General features: G+C 39.4%; 1 protein-coding gene across 12 annotated transcripts in view; it reads left to right on the top strand.

Annotated features, from left to right (window-relative positions):
* Positions 1-20,251, top strand: part of SVIL (supervillin) — a 241,688-nt gene that overhangs the window by 85,489 nt on the left and 135,948 nt on the right. For 5 of the 12 annotated variants that reach the window (XR_004958394.1, XR_004958385.1, XR_004958383.1 and 2 more), the window contains exons 4-5: positions 730-818; positions 5,032-5,212. Coding sequence is in view for 2 of the 12 variants with exons in the window: in XM_036252906.1 (XP_036108799.1) it covers positions 730-818 (89 nt within the window). In the remaining 10 variants the exon portion in view is untranslated. Of the gene's footprint in view, positions 1-729; positions 819-5,031; positions 5,213-6,810; positions 6,880-7,099; positions 7,264-7,302; positions 7,477-9,539; positions 9,561-9,730; positions 9,836-20,251 lie in introns of those variants that run through there. The other 7 variants (XM_036252906.1, XM_036252902.1, XR_004958390.1 and 4 more) reach the window with 6 other exon arrangements.

Below are 20,251 nucleotides of genomic sequence, written 5' to 3'. Positions count from 1 at the left end.
ATTTTCTGTAATATAGTAGCATTATATTTGAGATGGCTCAGCCTCCTTCCTTTCTTAAAGAGTTGCTTTCTTGTTATTTCTCAACCGTAGGTCAGGTTTTGACAGTTAATCTTGGGCAATGGATGGAACTTTTAAAAATTCTGTGGAGGAATCCTGCTCTATATTCGAGATGGCCTAGGTCCTAGAGGGGCTCTTTTAAGTACCCATACAACTGCCAAATACACATTTTTAATTGGAAAACAATGCTTTCATTTCTTATTCTGCATCAAATACTTTACTTTGGATCAATGACTTTCTTGTAGAAACATTTCCAATTTGTATTTCTTAAGATGGCCCTGATGACAGGAAAATCTATTTAAATTTATTTGAAGTACAATAACAGTAAGTTGCCTGTTTACAAATCGTTTGCATTTAGAAGTTTCTTTGAAGTAGGTTTTTCTTTAATGTTCAAACTTTTAATTTTGAGATAATTACAGATTAAAATGCACTTGTAAGAAATAGTACAGAGAAAGTCTGTGTACCTTTTACCCATTTCCCCCCAGTGGTAACATCTTGCGAAGCTATAAAACAATACCATTACCAGGATGTTGGCATTGGTACAGTTATTGGCACAGTGGAAGGGTATCAGAACAGGGATCCCTCGTGGTACCCTTTGATAGCCACTTCACCCCAGCCCTAACCTCTGATTGCTACTAATATGATTTTCATTTCTACAATGTTGTCATTTAGGGAATGTTGTATACATGGAATCACACAGCATCTAACCTTTTGGAATTGGCTTTCTTTCACCCAGAGTAATTCCCTGGATATTCATGCAGGTCGGTGTATGTTTTAAAGTTTGTTTCATATTATTGCTAGATGTGTTCCATGGTATGGAGGCACCACTATTTATTTAACCATGTATCTATTGATAGATATCTTTGTTATTTCCAGGTTTGGGCTATTATGAATAAAACTACTGTGAACATTTGTATCCAGATTTTTGTATGAAAATAGCTTGTCATTTCTCTGGAAAAAATATTCAGTAGTGCAATTGCTGGGTCATATGGTGAATTGGTTTGGCATGTTTAGTTTTCTAAGAAACTGCCAAACTTTCTGAGAGTGTCTATGCCATTTTACATTCCCACCTGCAATGTGTGAGTGATCCAGTTTCTCCTTGCCAGAGTTGGGTATTTCTAATGTTTTTATTTTTGCCATTCTCATAGGTACGTAGGGATATCTAACTGTGGTTTTATTGTTCATTTCTCTAATGGTTAATCATGTTGAATGTCTTTTCGTGACCTTATTTGTCATCTGTGTATCTTCCTTAGTGAGTTGTTTCTTCATGTCTTTTGTCCATTTCCTAATGGAACTGTTTGTGTTTTTTGCTGTTGAACTTTGAGAGATCTTCATATATTCTAGATGTTTGTTCTTCTTCAGATATGTAATTTGCAAATATTTTTTCCTACTCTGTGGCATGTCTTTTCATCCTCTTAACAGGCTTGTTTGCAAAGCAGAAGTTTTACATTTTCTTCAGTGTTTTTCCCAAACATTTTATGGTTTTATATTTTACATTTAATTTCATGGTCTATTTTGGGTTATTTCTGTAAAAGATGTGAGATTAAGGTCAAGGTTATTTATGCATTTATTTTTTTCCAATGGATTTCCAGTTGCTCCAGTACCATTTGTTGAAAAGACACCTTTTATCAAAAATCAGTTTGGGTATATTTGTGTCCGTGTGTTTCTGGGTTTTCTAGTCCATCATCATATGTGCACAGCAGATCTCCATATGGATAGACTGATTACTCTCACTTTATTCCTCTTTTTTTTTTAATCCTCACCTGAGGAGAGGAGTGGAGAGAGAAGGGGGAAAGAGAGAGAGAGAAACATAGATGGGTTGCCTTTCATATGTGGCCCAACTGGGGATCAAAACTGCAACCCATATGTGTGCCCTGACTGGGAATTGCACTGGCAACCTTTTGGTGCACAGGATGACGCTCAACCAACTGAACCACTCTGGCTGGGCATTTTATTCCTCTTTGAAGATTGTTTTCGCTGTTCGAAGTCCTGTGCTTCTGCATATAGTTTTTAGAATAAGTTTGTCTAACTCTACCAAAGATCTTGCTGAGATGTCAGTGGGAATTACATCAAATCTGTAGATGGGTTTGGGGAGAATTGACATGTTTACTAAGTTGATTCTTCCAATACATGAACACAGTGTCTATTTATTTATTTAAATCTTATATGATGTATTTTATATCAGCATTATCTAATTTACAACATAAAGATTCTGTGTAACATCACATCTAAATATTTTACTTTCTTTGGAATGATTGTAAATGATGTTGTGTTTTCAGTTTTGGTTTCCACATGCTCACTGTTGTTATAAAATAGGAGTTATAGAGATATGGATATAGTTTATCTTAGAAACAAATATCACAAAATATATGGTTCCTGGATTAGGAAGACAGATTAAAACTCACAAGAAAACTGATATGATTAACAGTGATTAGAAAGAATAGTAGATTACCATATTGCTACAATATTAATATTGAATAATAGCAAATGAGAAATAGTTACTTATCAAATCTCTTGAAAATGTCTAAGTTTAGTATAAGTCTAGTTCTCATTCTAATTTTAATTCACACTACATGATTTTTCATTTTCTTCATGGGGATAGATATCATGAAACCTACCCTCATGCATATCAGGTCTGATTACAGGCATTTTGGGGAAGAAGTATGAGTAACACACGTTTCCTGAGTTCAGCAAATAGCAGAAAAATTGAAGAAACTATTTAAACATTGCACAGATAGAAATAACTGGGATTTGAACAAAAACAAAACAGGCATAGAAAACAGGCATCTGAGATAATTATTCTGTTTGATCTACTGCATTAATCTAGGCCAGTTCTGTTGCTCTCGGGAGCAGCGAGCCACAGTTTAAGAGACATCCAAAGGTTAGATGTTTATTTTGTGTGAATGAATCTTTTTAAAGAAACGAAATAGACCCAGAGACAGAAAGGAGTATGGTTCAGACTGACAAACCTCAGAAGAGGGTGGTGGGGCGGGAGGAGGGATGAAGTAAACCAAAGAACTTATATGCATGTGTGCATAACCAATAGACATAGACAACAGTGGGAGGCGGATTGGAAGGAGGGTGTTGGGGGATGGGGGGGCAGGAGAAACATCTGTAACTAAAATAAATTGATTAAAACATAAAGAAAATAACTTTTTTGTTGTAGTAATAGTAATTCATTTTCTCCTCCTATCTTTTTTTTAAATTAAATTTATTTATTTTTTTTATTACAGATGTCCCTCTTTCCCTCTTTGACACCCTCCTCTCCATTCTCATCTACCCCACCCCCCTTCAAGGTCCTATCTTTTCTTAAAAATCCCGTGGTCAACTGTTTTACATAAGTTTTAATTTATTTTTATGCTGCTTTGCTCCAGGAGGAGTTTAAATCAGCTTAACTATATCAAACAAGACTAAATAAAATTAAAAATTGATGAAAGGCAAAATTGGTCACAGGGAAAATGAGATGAGGTCCAGGACTGAGATTAGGAAGCAGGAGTAATCCTGTGAAGTTTTACTTGTCATCTTGAAATGGGTAAGAAGTTTGGCTTGGACAAATTGTTTTTAACTCTTGCACAAAATAGTCAGAAGCTGGTGTTTAATTATTACAGCTGTCCAGGCTTTTTCACCTGGCCGGGACTGTCCGTTTAGGGGGAGGCCTTGTCCCACAGGGTTAACAACAGGAATTCAGATCCCGCTTTGGAAGACCTCCGGTGGTGGATGCAGCTGGTGGTCTGAGAAGGGGCACCCAGAGGCATGGGACCAGGCCTGACAGAGGAAGCACAGCTTCTGGGGTAGCCCAGGAGTTCTGGCATTGTGGTTTTCATTGAAGTTAGAATGAACAATTGAGACATTTTTGCATTCTTTCTAACAACAAAGACACCTTACAATTGTGAATATTTTTTGTAATTTCGTTTTAATATCTAAAAAATACAAATAGCTTTTTAAAAAGTAGTTGTGTTTGATAGGGTTTTTTTGTTTGTTTAGTTTTTTTTTAGTTAAGGTTAATTAGTTAAGTTCCTCTGGTTTTTGAGCTGAGCGACCTGATATCCACCTGAGGATAAATCTTGCCAGTTCAGAGCATTGTCTTTGGTTATAAGACAAAATATTTGTGTTGTTTTAGAGAAAGTATTTCCAGCACAATTCTTTCTTCTGATGACTCATTTTCTACAATTATTGGAAGTGGGAAGAAACCACAGATATCAGTCTACACAGTTCTCAACTTGCAAATAGATTCATGCCATTCTAGCATGCTGTTTCATGTATAGGCATATGTATGTATGTTACTTTTTGAGTGTTCAGCTTCTGAGCTTTATCAATGATTATAGTGGTGTGTTTTTTTTAACTCAGAAAGTAAAGTTAGAAATGTGTGCCCACTCCATCCTGCACTGTCATTCCCTCGTTCAGGAGACTGATGCTACATTTTTTACTTCTCTGTGTAAGAAGCTGAAAGACAATGTGAGCAAACTCATTGCATCTGAGGTAACTGCTGCCAGGCGTATTGCAACAGCTGATGGGCTCCTCTGAGTTCCAAGAGCTATTTTGGTAGATAGCTGAGATCAGGGCCCTCCAGTTCAGGCCATAAAAGGCCCGTCCATGTGAGTTGCCCCACTGCTTCTGACTGTGTCCTCCCAGGCTGAAGAGTCCTCAGGTTTCACGTGGATTTACCCAGTAATGGATGGCCACGCCAAGGCCAGATTGGGGAAGTTCAGCATCAAGGACATAGGGGGACCGACAACTTCAAAAAGAAGACTCTTTTTAATAACATTTTGGCGATCTTTTTTCAGAGAAACTTTTGGGATGTAGCCTTCACCTGTGTACTGCAGTTGGCAGCCCAACGCCGGGTGGAGAGCACGTTCTAAATTTACCCTGTTCTGAGTCGTCACTTCGAATAGATGCACTTGCCTGGTTTGCGTTGATATTTGATTTTGTACAGTGTTTCTTGGCCTAACTTTGGATATTTTATTTTTTGTTTAGAATTTGAAAGTAGTGTTCATTTAAAGGAGGAGACCCAAAGAAAATACTTGAGGACGCCCAAAGCCAATTGGAGGATATACTGTGTTTTGTTTTGTTTGTTTTTCAATTAGAAAAATAAGGAAGTACAGTTTGATTCCTCCCCTTTTAACGTAGAGGAACAAGGATTATACAGAAATTTGAAGTAAGTGAAAAATCTTCCTTTCAGTCTGTATGCAGTGGTTTCTCCACGCCGTGTGTCTGAGCACGCTCTGAGGCTTTGTGGATTCCAGGCGCTGGCGTGTTCTGCCAGGGCGTGCTAGTTAATGAAGTTAATCCTCTAGGTACCATAGGGCATGTTGTTTGGTTTTGGAATGATTGGGGTTATTTCCTTAAAAACAAAAGAATTTACTTTATAGTACCAAGAAGTTTTATAGTAACAATCTGATTATTATAATTTAGTAACTACATTCTTTCTAAATGTTAGTTAGCACTTGAAGGCTTGGAATGAAAAGTGTATTCACAATACAAAGTACTTCATTGATTATATCTCAAGTGTGGGGGTAGAGGTTGGAAAGGCAGGCTGTATTTCATCCCTATTATTAATACATCTGGAAATGTAAATAACCAGTGAGCCTTTTGTATGACCTTTGTTTTAAAGGTTCTTTACCTTGGTACTCTGCTTCTTCGGGCCTGCTTTATGGAATTTCTGATGTTCCAGAATTTATTTTAAAAATGCTTTAGTTTCTAGATTTTGAACTATATTTTATTTCTAAATCATTTAAGAAAAAATGTATGAGCCTTTTTAAGCCCTAGAGATGGCTGTGGTCTCTTTGTAACTTAGCTCAATGATTTGCTTCTGCTAAAAAATAACAATGAGCTATAGGAGATTTATGGCTTATTTTACATATTTCTCCGTTTAAAAAAAAAAAAATTGTTTCTTTATACTGAATCAATTGGACCAGTAGGAGTAGTAATTATTTTTATCAGGTAGAAAAACAGAATATTTATAGAAATAAGCTTCATCTGTTAATACTGCTGTGGTTCTTAACCAGAGGCTGCACCACAGTTCTGGCAGGCATTTGGAAGTGCTTGAGGGTGTTTCTGGTTTTCCCAACAATAAAAAGGGCTGGCATTTGGGGGAACGTGGTTAAGAACTGTAAATGCCCTGTAATGTGGGACAGTCACATAAGACAAAGCATTGCCCTGGCCAAATGCTGGTGAGATCCCCTGCTGAGAAAAACTATAAGGTGTAAATGCCCTCCCCCAGCTTAGGAGAAGCAGCAGGGGGCTAGGATTATTTTGGCTGCCTCTTCTCACCAAACCAGGTGAACTCTTGAGGATCCAAGGAGTTGGTTGTCCTGCCAGGAGTGGATCATCCTTGTCATTCCTCTGAAGAGGAGAGGAGGTGGCACAGATGGGCAGAGAGACGCCTCAGGAAAATGCTTTTTTGAAATTAGTCTAACTGGTGTCAGGAACATAACTTGCAAAGGAAAATTCAGTTAAAGCACCCAGTTTATGTTACTTCATTCAAAAAACGCAGATGTCTTTGCTTGTCCTTTGAGACATACTGTTCTTGATAACCTCACCTCTGGAAAATTTTGAATTTCAATCAGAATGAACTTATTTGGAAATACCAGGAGTCATTAAAAATTCTACAATTGAGGGATTCTATCCAAAGAAAAGGCAGCATTCAGGGTCACAAGTTCTCCAGTTCAGGGGTTAATAGAGAGCTATGGGGATAAGCCACCAGGGGCCTCTTTTTATTATTGGGATGTAAAGGAAGTACTCTCCTTCCTCTAGGACTGCCTGGACCTTCTGGACACTCACTGCTATTTCATATTAACACACACAGCTCAGGGGCCTCCCTGTGAGTAGGAGAATTCCTCCATCTGGAGCTTTCCTGCAGTTCAACTCTTCACTGTTCTGTAACTGAACCAGAAAACATGTCATCACCTTGACTGCTCTCTCAATGGTCACCAAGGCCACCAAGTCTGTCTTTGAAATGATGCTCCTGCTTACTACCTCCTCCTGAACCTCCTTGTCCCTTACCCAGTTGATGACATTGCTCTTAATTGGTCTTTTCCCCCAGGTTCTCTGCTGTCTAGTCCATCCTCAGAATGACCCTCCTAGACAAAGATTTGAGCATGTCGCTCTGCGAGAGCCAAACCCTTGTGGTTTCCCACTGATTAAAGGCTGAAGCTCAACTCCTTAGCCTCCCTGTCAGGGTCTCTGATGCCACTGCTTTTTCCTGGCAACCATCCCTGAAGCGTTCTGTCTTCCTTTGCCTGCCAGGAGGTCGTGGCAGATGAAATCTTCCAAGACGCTTCCTCTGACCTTCTGCCTCTGGGCTCCAAGGCCCTGGCACTGTGCCCTGGTGCTCCCTTTCTCTGAAGAGGGTGCCCAAAGAGGCACCTGGGCCCAGCCCTCTTACCACCCCACAACCTAGGCCAGAGCCTACTGCCCAGTGGGTGCTCCACAAATGTGAGTTGATTGAATTGAATTGCATTGGAATGACTTGTGGATTCTTCATATCAAAATTTAACTGTACTCCATAACATTCTTTTGCCAGTGTTATATATTATTCACTACAGAAGTTGGTGTTCTGTGTTAGAAGTTATGTTTTCCTCTATATCTAATAATGCAAGCAGAAACATTTGTCTTACTCTTACAAGCCTGATGGGGTTTATGTATGTGTGCTTTTGCCAACACAGGAAATTAAGGTACATTCGATGAAGTCGGCCACTTCATTATTGGAGCCTTGCCTAAAATGAAGGAACTCATCTAGTGGTGTGATTTGACTTATGTACTTTTCCCAAGCATTAAACTTTATCCTTTAGGTGAAACATCTCAGAGTGATTTGCCCTGCTGACCTCGCAAGGGAGGCCTAGCACCTTGATGTCTGTTCAAAGGGAGCTCTGTCTCACTTTCTTACGGTACTCCTGTTGTGGGAGATTTTCAAAGAGGAATGTATTTCACCTCACAACTTGATTATTCTCTTCTGAAATTTGATCTTTTAATCCCAAACAAGTTCATAACCTATTTCTAACTGGCTTTCATGTCAGTGTAGTCAAAGAAAGAGCTTTAATATTTGTTTGGGATAGTTGATTTACTCATGTCACAGCCCTGGATTCATTTCATCAGACTAAGCGCTTCACATCACTAGTGCACACTGTGTGCAGGTCTCTGGGTTGGATGCCTTAGATGAACACAACTAAAGTGTGTTCCTATCTTTGGTGAATTCTTTCCCTGCAAGGGTTGAGACATAGACATGACAAAGCTATTATACAAGTAGGCTGGAAGGGATGAACAATGATAACGTGCCATCCATTATTACTGTATGCCAAGCTCTCTATCTACATTATCTTATTTAATTTTTTACAGTGGCCCCTGAGAGATATTACTGTCATTATTCCTATTTTACAGAGGAAAAAACTGAAGCTTAGGGAAGATTTTCCAAGGGCACATGCCATGGGGTCAGGGTAGAACTGGATTTGAACTCAGATTTACCTGACTTCATTGTCCATATTTATAACCACTGCTTCAACCCAGTGCTTCTCAAACTTCAATAGGCATCACTTGCGATCTTGGTTAATGTGCAGATTCTAATTCAGTTGACCTGGGTAGGGCCAGATAGCAGCACCCAATCCCTCAGGTGACACTGATTCCTCTGGTGCAAGGACCGATCTTGAGCAGTACTGTTCCAAACAACTCCCTTGTCCAGGAACCACCAGGTGGGGGAGCAAGATGAGATGGGGATTTGAAGAAGGCTTCCCAGGGCAGAGGTGGTCTTCCAAGGCTGATCAGTTCTTCTGTGCTTTTCATGCTATCCTTCTCTGCTCTGCCCACACAGTTGTTCCCCTTTTCTCTTATTTCCAATTTCTGCCTTTCTCCTGGCTCTTCCTCCTCATGCTGAAAACATGCTCAAGTTTCCTCCATCCTAAATAAAGCTCCCCTTGACCTCAGGCTATCACCTATTTCTTTCATTGCCCATTCACTCCTTAACACCCACAACTCAGTGGGCACTGTTCACCAAGACCTCCCAACTGCTTTGACCTCCCTTTAGGTCTGAGCACCTCTTTGTAAGGATCCCATCTCAGGGGTAGACAGTTGGTGGGGCTCTGACCTCTGCACTGTCCACAGACTTCAGAGCAATCCTTTTGCCTTTATTTTCTAAATTCTTATCTTTTTGCTTGCTCAGCTCTCCCTCCTTATGGTCCATGTTAAGATTAAAAAAAAAAAAAAAAAAAGTCGTGCTGCTCTTTATACTGTGAATTATATATCCTGCCCATTTCAGATGCAATATATTCATATGGGCTTTATAGCTTATTTTCTTTTTTTAATTGGAAGTTGTTCACTTCTAATTAGCTATGTTAGGGTTTGTGTGCTATATAACCCATATTGATAGAAGAATTATGTATAAAAAAGAACAATTATTTTCTAAGTGAAGAGTGAAAGGGCTTTTATAAATAATGCACTTACAATTTGTGGACTGTGTTTTGATTAATCAGGGGTCTCTTGTTTCTTTCCAGATTTTCAGTTACCTCCTGAGTATGGAAAGCTGGCGAATAATGTAGGCTCAGCTATAAACTGTCATTAAACAGAAAAATTACATTAATATGTTTATATTTTTTAGATTTTGAATACTTTAACTATTTTAAGCCATGGTCTTTCATACTTTCTGAAAATACTATATATAATTTTCTCCCATTTAAACCAACAGTTTAAAATGTGCACGTGTTGTACTTTCACACTCAACAAGGACAAACACGCCGCGTGAGCCAAAAACTCAGTTAGGAAACCACTTGATTTCAGTAGCAAAAAATATATTAAATTAAGAAGTAGGTGGGTTATGAAAGGTAAAATATTTTTGAAAGTTTTAGTACTGTTTTTATAGAGAGATTTTCTTACAAAAGACATCTTTAAATTTACCGTGTATTAGGATGGTCACACAATTTAGCTACATTCATTTATTTGCAATGTGTCCATTCCTTTAACACTTGCTATTATGAAACCCAAAGGCAAATTACATTTTAATGTCTATTACTTTTTTTGTGCAAGTATTGCTTTGGGTATCTGATGCAGCTGGTGACTCTATTGGTCTGAGCCAGGTTGGAGGAAAACATGGGCATGTTAGGCTCTGTGGCCTCCAAATTATGTTCCTTGTCCTAACTCCACCAGATGCTCATTTTAGTCACACACATAATGGTTTGGCTTTATCATTTCATACAGTTTTTTATGGAAAGTATTGAACATTTTAGAATTCTGTGAGTAGATAACTACCATAATGCAGCTGATGAGGATGAGTAAGCTCGATGCTCAGTGCCCCAGCAGGGATCCTCCCATTTGAGATGAAATTTATTGATTTGGACTTGTATCAGTTTTCTCTGGAGGCTTCAAGGAGCTTTCAGGCAGCTAACAGTGTTTAAATATTTCAGAAGAGAGCTGTGGTAAGAAGGAGGAGTGGGGAACACGTGGGAGGGAAGTAACGTGAAAGCTGGGAGAGCAAACAAGCGCCGGCCCTCGACCACCTCCCAGGCTTGCGGGAGTGGTTCCCCTCTCAGTGGAGGAAGAATTTGGAAATGGGGGGTGTTTGACCTGGAGGAGCGCCCTGATCTTAATCACCCACTGTGTGGCCTAGGGTAAGTTCTGACCTCTCTGAGCCTCATCTATTGAAATGAGTGTTGGACTGAAGGATTTCTAAGGTCCCTTCTACTTATGTGGATTATGTAATCCCAAAATTTCAGAGCTTGAAAATATTCTGACTTTCCCTGGGAAGGAGACCCTGGATCTGGAAGGTGGTGGTTCAGGTGGGAGCAGGAAAAAGTTAGAGATGTCTTGAGCAAGAATACATATGTGTTTAACAGTGTCTTATCCCTGTACTTGCTGGCTTCTGTGGAAGAAGTGTGCAGCCAGTTGCTCCTTCTTGGCTGGCTCCATCCCCATTCTTGGTCTTCAATCCTTTATTTTTGGAAGCTTCTGCCATCTCTTCAGATTAAGCTCTCATTTCTTTTGTGTTTATTTAAGTACTTAAATTTTCTGTTCTCAAACCTGATTTATTCTTATCTTCTTTGGAATTTTGCTTTTTCTCCTGATGCCTGAGACAAAGTTTTCCTGCTCACAACAGGAGTAGACCGTGCTGGGCCTCCCCCTCCTCTTTATCAGCAGTTGTTTTCTGAGCTCTCACTGCCTTCCAGGGGCTGGCACAGGTGTCGGAGAAGGAACAGTAAAAACAAAATCTCTATATTCATGGAGCTTAAGTTTTAATGGACTCACACTCAAGTGCCCTGAGTGATTCTCTTCATCTTCAACCTTCTGTCTTTGAAGTGCTTAAATGAAAGAATTAAAAATACCTGCCATGGTTCCTAACTACTGTTAGTATCTGCCTACTGTTTGCATTCTCCACCTTCCAAAGCTCTCTCCTCCCCTATAATTTATATTGATAAGAGTTCATGTGTGTTTCTTTTAATCTGTTAAATTTAGACAACTATATGTCAGATACCCATCTCTTTTTTTAAACCCATGTTCTTTGCACTGTCATAAAGCACTATCTATAAAATGTTGATTCATTGACAAGGCAAAGGTTGACATTGATATCATTTAACCAGAATGTTCCAGAAATAAATCATTTAATCAGCTTCACTTTTGTCGGTCTTTTCAAACTTTTTCTCTCTTGAAACTTTTATTATAAAAGTTAGCAAAACTTTTAAAGGTAGTTTTACCTGAAGATTTTGAAGTGAGTTTAGAAAGAGCTTGGTCATATCAGATGAACTATTGTGTATCATAAGTAGTGTGAGAGAAGCTGTCTTACAACAGAAATTTTGGAATTCATGATTTACTTTTTGTGTGTGTGTGTTTTTTTAAGATTATTCATCTGGTCACCTTACTACTGGTGAAGCTCCTTTTATTCGAACTAGTACATTAGGTGCCCTCCTGCCTACATTGTAGGTTAGTACTGTTTTCACATTTATTTTTGCACAAAGTGTGAAGAGCATGGGGCTATAAACAGTCCAACATTTGTCCTTCACAAGATAATTATTTCATTAAAAGTAAATTACAATTAATTCAGTAGCTCCAAATAAAAATGGCAATTACATGGTAAATGAATGCTCTAAGATTTGAGAACAAATTACCTTGGTATTTTAGTACAGAGAGTTTTGTGAGCTGAGAGTTTTGTGAGTATGCTAGGCATAATTTTTATGCACAGCATCTCTCTAGATAATGTGAGAGCTGATGATGCTTTCTATAATTAATTAGCTTAAATTAAAAAAAAAAGAAATGAAAAAAGACTGACAGGTAGGTACCATAGTGCAGGGTAATTGTGTTTTAAAGGGCAATGGTAAAATTGATATTGTTGACCAGATAATTTTAAACAGTTTCATGAACAGGCTTTAGAAGGTTAGACTATCTCCCAACAATTAACTATATGAAAATGTTCCTTTTTTTTTTTTTGAAAACTCATCGAATGGATAAGATGTATTGTTTTCAGCATGTTTCTTACAGGGGCTGTGACTCCCAAAATGTTAAGAACAAACACATGGAGATGAAAGTCTCAGTGTAATTATTTGTGTAGAAGTGGGGATCTTAGAACTGCCTGGAGGTCTCTAGGTGATGCCGTCTGGAGGACACAGCTCATTAGTGGCACATTCACCCGCTGAAACATGGTCCAGGCCACTCACAGGTCTGGGTCATCACTGTTCAGTCTGTATTTATGGAAATACTGTCTGGTTGGTGCTGTTCTGTAGGGTAGCCATGAGCCACAGGTGTGTGTTGAGCACTTGAAAATGTGACTGAGGAATTAAACTTGAACTTGACTTATTTTATTGAGTTCAAGCTGCAGTAGACATATGTGCTGTACAGTGCTGGTCCAGAGGAAGTGGGTCTGCACCTCAAGCTCCTGCTGATACAAGCTGGAGGACCACGGTGCATCACCTGCTGACATGTCACACATGATTTGTAAGTCTTGGATTACAAGTCAAAATATAAAATAGTGTGCTTTTCAAAAGAAATTGAAGCTTAGAGGAAACTTTTCTGTGGCTTCGCCAGTCCTTCCAACAACCCACAGATATGTAACCCCAGTGCAAGCATGTGTATATTCACACACACACACACACACACACACATCATGCACACATACACACAGATGCACTGTTGTAGGTTCTCTGTGGCTGTGAACACATTAAATGTTCATTTCCACACTTTGAATTTTGTATCCAAAGATCTTTGCTCTATAGTCTGACCATCACTAATAACCCTGGAGTTGAATCCTTCAGGGTCCTATCAGAGGCAGCGCTTGCTTAATGATCAGTGTGGCTAGGAAGTGCTGGGAATACCAGGTGGCTCAGGGGTCTGTTCTTTCCTCACTTGTGATTTGGTTTAAGGTGATGGGGTTTTGTGAGAAATTAGTTTAAATAATGTTTTGCTTTTAACTTTTTACACTTATTTATACAAATTAAAGATGTCCTTTGGGAACAGGGTTGTGAAGTGTGTCATTAGGAGATGTTTCTGTGATGATGCGTTGTGTGAGACCTTGTACTTACCAAGTGAACTATGCAAAACATTTGTCATTCATGTACTCATTCCAATTATTTTTGAGTACCTGCTATGGCTGCTGCTGATACTTTGTATTCCCCCCAAATGACTGTGGGTTGTCAACCTCTGACAGTTCAGGACATGGAGGGGGCGGTATGATGGAAGCAACAGAGAACCCTGTGAATCTGCATAAGTCACTTAACCTCTCATCTAAAAAACCAACTGTTGACCCCACCATTTCTTAGGTTCCTTGTACTCTCAAGCCTCTGACTTATGTGTGTGTGTGTTTAGTTTTTCCCCAGAAACTTTATCATTAGAATGAACCAATAGCAGAAGAAGATGTGAAGTCTTTGACAATGCAGGAAATGTAGGGCTAGATGGTGTGTTAGGGTCAAGGACAGTTAATGTCCCAGGTTACGGCCTCAGCCCTGTCCATGGTTCCACAGTCCAGACAGCTGGTGTGATGTCCTGTGGAGGCTGGTGAATTGCTTCTGACACAGTCACGCATCCCACTGCACCCTGTGCCCTCACCACATGGCCCTGTTCCCGGTGCCACAGGCTTCCCTACTCAGCCTTGCATGGGATTCTCCTCAATCTGAAATGCCCCTCCTGCCATCCCATTCGGCCTGCCAACCTCAGGGAATTTACTGTGGTCACTGGGAAACTTCCCCTGGGATTAAGCATCCTCCTTTCACCCTCCCAAAGCCACTGGCTAGTCAGCAGGCTCAAGGGACCCCAGGGGCTCCTAACATATAGAATAGCACAGGAGGCAGATTGTTCTCCACTGCGTTTCTTTCATCTAAAATCAACATGTACTAGGGTGACTTTTCACTCCACAAGTGCAACAAGACATACCTGTGTCTTAGCCATCATTAAGTGTAGTACACAGAATAACGGGGCAATGCTGTTTCCTCACTTCCCCTGTTTGACCCTTGCATCAGGTCTGGATGAATAAACCTGTTAATTGGATTAGGTGACTATATAGCAAAAACAATTCAGTTCAGCTGTTGAGCTGAATGGATGGTTTGAAAATAACCAACACAGTTGACTATCTGAGTTACTACCTGACCTTCTTTGGTTTGTCAGAGGAGAGGGTGATTACTTAGGGGCAATATAAGGAGAATTAGCCTCCTCCTCTGCCTCCACTTTCTAGTTACCATCTTCTCTCTCCCCTCCCTCCCTCCCTCCCTCCCTCCCTCCCTCCCTTCCTTCCTTCCTTCCTTCCTTCCTCTTCTTGTTCCATTTTCATCTTCTTGCTTTCTATTTTACTTCTGTTTCTCATATTTTCTCTTCTCTTGCTGCTTCACCTCCTTCATCTTTAGCTGATGAGTCAAGACATCAGCCACATAGATATGGATTATAAGTTTTACTGATTTTAGTTTGTGTTTAAAATATATATATTTGTATAGACATAAAAACTCTCTTTACACAGTTCTGATAGCTTTATAATGCTGTTAATACTATAAATGATCTTTCAAAAATTATTCTTTTCTGAAACTGAATCTTATTTTTAGGCTTTTTTTGTTTAATTAATTAATTTATTTTTGCTACAGATGCATTTTTATATGTTGTGGAAAAAGACTCATTTCTTGTTAGAGAGAATTGATCATCTTTCCTTCACTGTTATCTATGTTTATATATGTATTATATGTGAATAGATATGAATAACAACCAAAAAAAAATCTGCTTACATTTTCTTAAAATGTAGTTTGCCAGTAGTAATAAGGAGAAAGTGAGTACATGACATTCTAGTTTAATTTTAGTAGAGCAACAGTTAAAATCAAGTTTCTGTTTTGGTGTTTGATCACTCAAATTTAAAATTAGAAATGTAGTAATGATTTGGCAGTTCTGACTTTCTGAGGGAACCCATATCACAGTGTGTGTGTGTGTGCGCGTGTGTGCGCTGGCCCTTAAAAATAGACGCTGCCGTGGAAAGAGGAGCTCGTCATCTCCGCTCGGGGCTGACTGAGCTGGTGGCCCTGGGAGTCCTTCCGAGAAGTGAGAAACACCAGTGTTGGCTGCATCCAGCCCGTCTTCAGCCAAAGCTCTTTTGTTTTAAAAGCTAGCTGCTAAAGAGTAAACACTCTTAACCCTGATCAAAAACATTTGTTAAAGCCTGGTTAGTCTGGGTTTTCACTGACCAAGATCATGTTGGCAGAAGAGTCATTCAGATTTGACAGCCCGACAGATTGCACAGAATCCCTTGTTTCCCTCAGGCAGGAGTCGACGGTGACTCTGGTATGAAAAATCTTCTTAAATATATATCATGAAGCAAATGAAGTACATAAGAGAACTTACACATGGATGACTGAAAAAGATGATTTTGTGCATTGTTTCTTCAGTCAGTCTTCTGAGGAATTCACGGAGGATCATTAATTTTAGGGTTTCTGTTTAGGTTCTGGAGACTTAGTTCCCTACCAGTTGCTCCTCCTCTGAGTATCTTTCACTGGGGGACTGAGTATCGCCATGCTAGGCTATTTAGGTGATAGGGAAGCCTCCTGGGTTGTCACTTTCAGCACAGATCTCCTCTCCCCACCCCAGGTGCATATGGAGCCTTCCAGCCCTTGGTCACCACACCAACAGTCTGCATCCAGGTGTCTGCTGACAGCCCATTTGTAACCTGGAAGGGAAGGGGCAGCAGAGGGTTTAGGGCAGAGACGATTGACTATGAAAAGACCCAGTGATTCTCTGGGGTCTGCCTACACAATTATATCTGCACAGTCACACGTGACTAGAACCAAGGCATTTAGGTTTGCCAGTGTTGAGAGGGTACAGACTGTGCCAGGCTCTGTAAGTCTGTGAGAAGCAGAGCTGGGAAAGGCATGGGTCTGACCCTGCTTTGACATGCTTTGTGCAGCCACTAATCCAGAAAAATTCTGCCTGAGGCCTGAGGCCCTGCCTCTCCTCTACAGTAGGACCTTGTTTCGTAAGGGAGCTGCAAACAGCCGATCATCGTCAAATGAGACAGTAGTTTCCTTTCCATGGCTGGATGGAAATAAAGTAGAACTTGAATTTGACAAACTATTCAGAAATCCCCCCTCCCTAAAAATTTCGTGTTAAGGTATTGATTCTTAATCTGAACTGTGGGCAGCTGTTGGGTTTTTGGCTTACTATAGAGATTTTGGTAAATTCAATTTATTAAACACTTCTCTCATCCTCAGGAAGACTGGATTAACTAGCCTCCCCTGAGCACATTCCTCTCCCCTCTGGTTTTCACTAGCCCCTAGAAGCAGCCTCATGTCCCTGTGGATGCTGCCTCACAGTCATTTTATCACGTAATTGGAGGTGACGGGGACAATTTTATGTGGTCCATGACCTGGACTGTATTTTAGGGTTTGAAATCTAAAGATGTTAATCTTGGCCAGATTGTGGAATATTCAAGCAGGAATTAATCCTCTAAGTCAGATATCCTCACTTGCTATAAGGTTTAGCCTGTGTAGGCCAGTCCCCACTCCCCTCCCTGTTCTACGGAGAACCACACAGAAACTGGTTGAGGACAAGCCCAATCCTGACTGAAAGAGGAAACCCTGAAACAAGTCCACCCTGAGGGCGCACAGACGCCTTCTGCCACCTATGAGGAGCTCTCCAAGGAATCTCTAAACGGTTCACTTTCACATATTTCACGGAGATGTTTTAATTGAATGGACAGAATTTCTTAATATTAATTTGCTTTTTCTTTAGTTTACTTAGATTTAAATAGCCTGACAGTAACATGGAGAACATGCACATACGCACATGGACCTTGGCACACGAGAGAATATTCTAGAGCTAACCAGCAGCCTGGCCTCCGTGGACCTGGCTCAGGCAGAAGAGCAGCATTGCTTGGGTGGACTCTGGCTGCACTCTGTACCATTTCATTTTTGGATTTGGCAAAATAATTAACTAATATATTATTTGAAATTTAAAATAAAATTTATAACTCTGAAGAGAAATACATGACCTGCAATACACTTTACATAAGAGAAATCGGTGCAGTGCAGTAAATCGTAATGTCAAAATAACAAGTTTTCTATGTGAGGTTATATATTAGATCTGTCTTGTGTATCAGTTTATTGTAGATTTTATTTGATTTTGGAACAACTTGCTCATACATATCATAATTTCTTGAACTCCAAAGTTATAGAATATGTTTACATGTTTTTGTCATAGAAATATAGATTACACAAAAAAGTAAGTGATCAATAATCCCCCTATCTATATGTTGAAAGAACCAGAGTTTTTAAACAAAAACTAAATTCAGCTTCTTTAGGAGCATGTTATTTATTTGAGGTATTATGTGATGTTATTGCAGATTGTGTAGAGAAAGCACTGATGTCAGCTTAACTTTGCTGAAATGAATGTGAGGAAATCAGTGTGGAAGTTTGAGGTCTGACAAACTCTAAATTATTCTGAATATTGGTTATTTCCAAGTGGCAGATATTTTTAAGCATATCTAAACAGGATTTGAAAAATGTTTTTATATTTATATTTGATATTGGTATATCTTATATTTAGCACTTCTGACCATTACTTCCCCAATAATGGGTATATGGCAGGTGTTCAATAAACAGTTGTGCAGTGAAGAAATTAATGAATGGAACACACACACACACACACACACACACCCCCACACACACACACACACGAGCTCGAAGTATAAGGAGCTGAAAGCGTGTTGGATGTTCTCATCTGCCAAGCTCCCTAGTGAAAATATGCTTTGTAACATTTTTGATTCATTCAAACCTTCTCTAGAAGGAAGGTGATTGTTTTGTTTTAAACAGTTCCGTTTTTATACTACAGGTGACAAGTGAGGAATAACCAGTTTTAGCTTTAACAAAATGAGTAATTAAACACAGAAGGTTCTGCCAATAAAACAAATCAAGTTTGTCATTTAATCCAGTGCTGTCTTGAATTCACTTTGTGTGTCGATGGGGAAAATATGCTAAATAATACACCATTGACTATTTTAATGTAACTGAGAGAATTTGGATAATTTTAAAAGGTTTAAAAACAAGGTGGTAACTATCTAGAAAATTGTTTAATTAAATCTAAAGCAAATGAGATAAAATCATTGTGATATGATAGTTTTTAATAGTAGTAATTTAAGAAGTGGCATTTTTCTTAAATAGATGCTGTCTTGTACTTTAAAGGTTTGCTAACACCACTCACTTATTTAAAAGTTCAAATCTGACTTCTTACTGCAAGCTCTGTCTGTGGCCCTGGAGCCAGGCTGTATGGGTTCAAATTCCATCACTTTTAGTTGTCTCTGGTATTAACATGGACAGGTAGCTGAGCCTGTGCCTCAGTGTCCTCATTTGTAGAGGGGAAATGATAAGTGGACATGGCACATAAGCTTGTCCAGAGGATTAAATGGGCTGATTTGTGTGAAACACCTAGAGCAGCACTTGCCGCCTGGCTGTGTTTACTGAGACTTTCACTGTTAATCCTCCTTAGGGCCAGGACTTGTAGGTTTTAATGTTAGCCTTAAGCTGTAAGAATTTTCTTAACTAAATTTTTATTGCGATGCTGTTTTTAGAATGTTGGGGTTAAAAGTAGATTATTTGAACCTGTGATTTTTGTTCTTTTTTTGAAAGCTAGGGAAATGATTTTATATCCATTTTAAAAATTGATTTAAAATAATTTTAAATCAATTATGTTATGTTACAAACAATAATAGGAAATGACTACGCCTGATGCCTGAGTGGTCATTCCCACGCCATTTTCCTGAGGAGATGAATGTCAGTATGTCATATGTCACCAGTGTTCTGTAGCTGGTCACACCGAGGAAGCTCTGGTCAGAACTCTGTACATTCCACAAGGGGAAAGGAAAACTTTCCTACTACGTGGGGTTGGGTGGGTTTTTGGAACTCATAGGTAAGATGCCTATCTGGATTTTAGTACTCATAAGTCAGTTGGTTTAAAAAAATGTAAAAGAAGATATTGGGGTTCAGATATCAAACTGTAGATGAACATCTCTATATTACTTATCCATAGGGAATTCTGGATTGATTGAAATAAAATATTTCAACTAGAGTCATATCATTATCAGTTTGAAATAGATGATAGTTCATCAAAGTGATTGTTTTCTAAAACTGAATGATCATTAGAATCACTTGATAAAGGTCTTGAAAAATACAGTTTGCTGGACCCCACCCAACATATTTACTCATAAGAAGAAGGTAGGGACTGTAATCTTTCTCAAGTGATTCTGATGCACACCATGATGGGCATCACCGTGGGGACCCCCAGCCCCTTCCTCTGAAGCAACTTGGTCCAGTGCCAGCCAGCATCGGCATATAAATGGACTCACCAGCAGTGAGACTTTGAGACCGTTGTCCTAATAAGCTGTACAGTTAGGACCTATGTAACTGGGAAGATCACACTAAGGATCCAAAGATATTTAGAAAAATTTTGGTGTTTTTTTTTTTTTTTTAACTGCATAACGTCTTTTAGAAAAATCATATTTAAAAATCCAAGAGAAATCTTGATTTCCTCTACTCCTTATTTTATTTTATTTTATTTTATTTTGGTTATGTGCTCCTCGCGGGAATTGAAACTGGGACTCTGGTTCCGAAGCTCCAGCCGCTGAGCCAAACCGGCCAGGGCTCCTCTTCTTATTTTTATGGTTATAAAGCTGAGAGCAGTTTCTTTGAAGTACAAACGTGTTGTTGGACTGCACTGTACCCAGGCAGAGCACCCGAGGAAGACCACACTGCTCCCGGCCCTGAGCTCT

This window comes from Molossus molossus, unplaced genomic scaffold (genome assembly GCF_014108415.1).
Source record: "Molossus molossus isolate mMolMol1 unplaced genomic scaffold, mMolMol1.p scaffold_m16_p_1, whole genome shotgun sequence".
NCBI lineage: Eukaryota > Metazoa > Chordata > Mammalia > Chiroptera > Molossidae > Molossus > Molossus molossus.
Note: the sequence above shows the minus strand (reverse complement) of the source record. Positions and strands in the feature narration are given on the sequence as shown.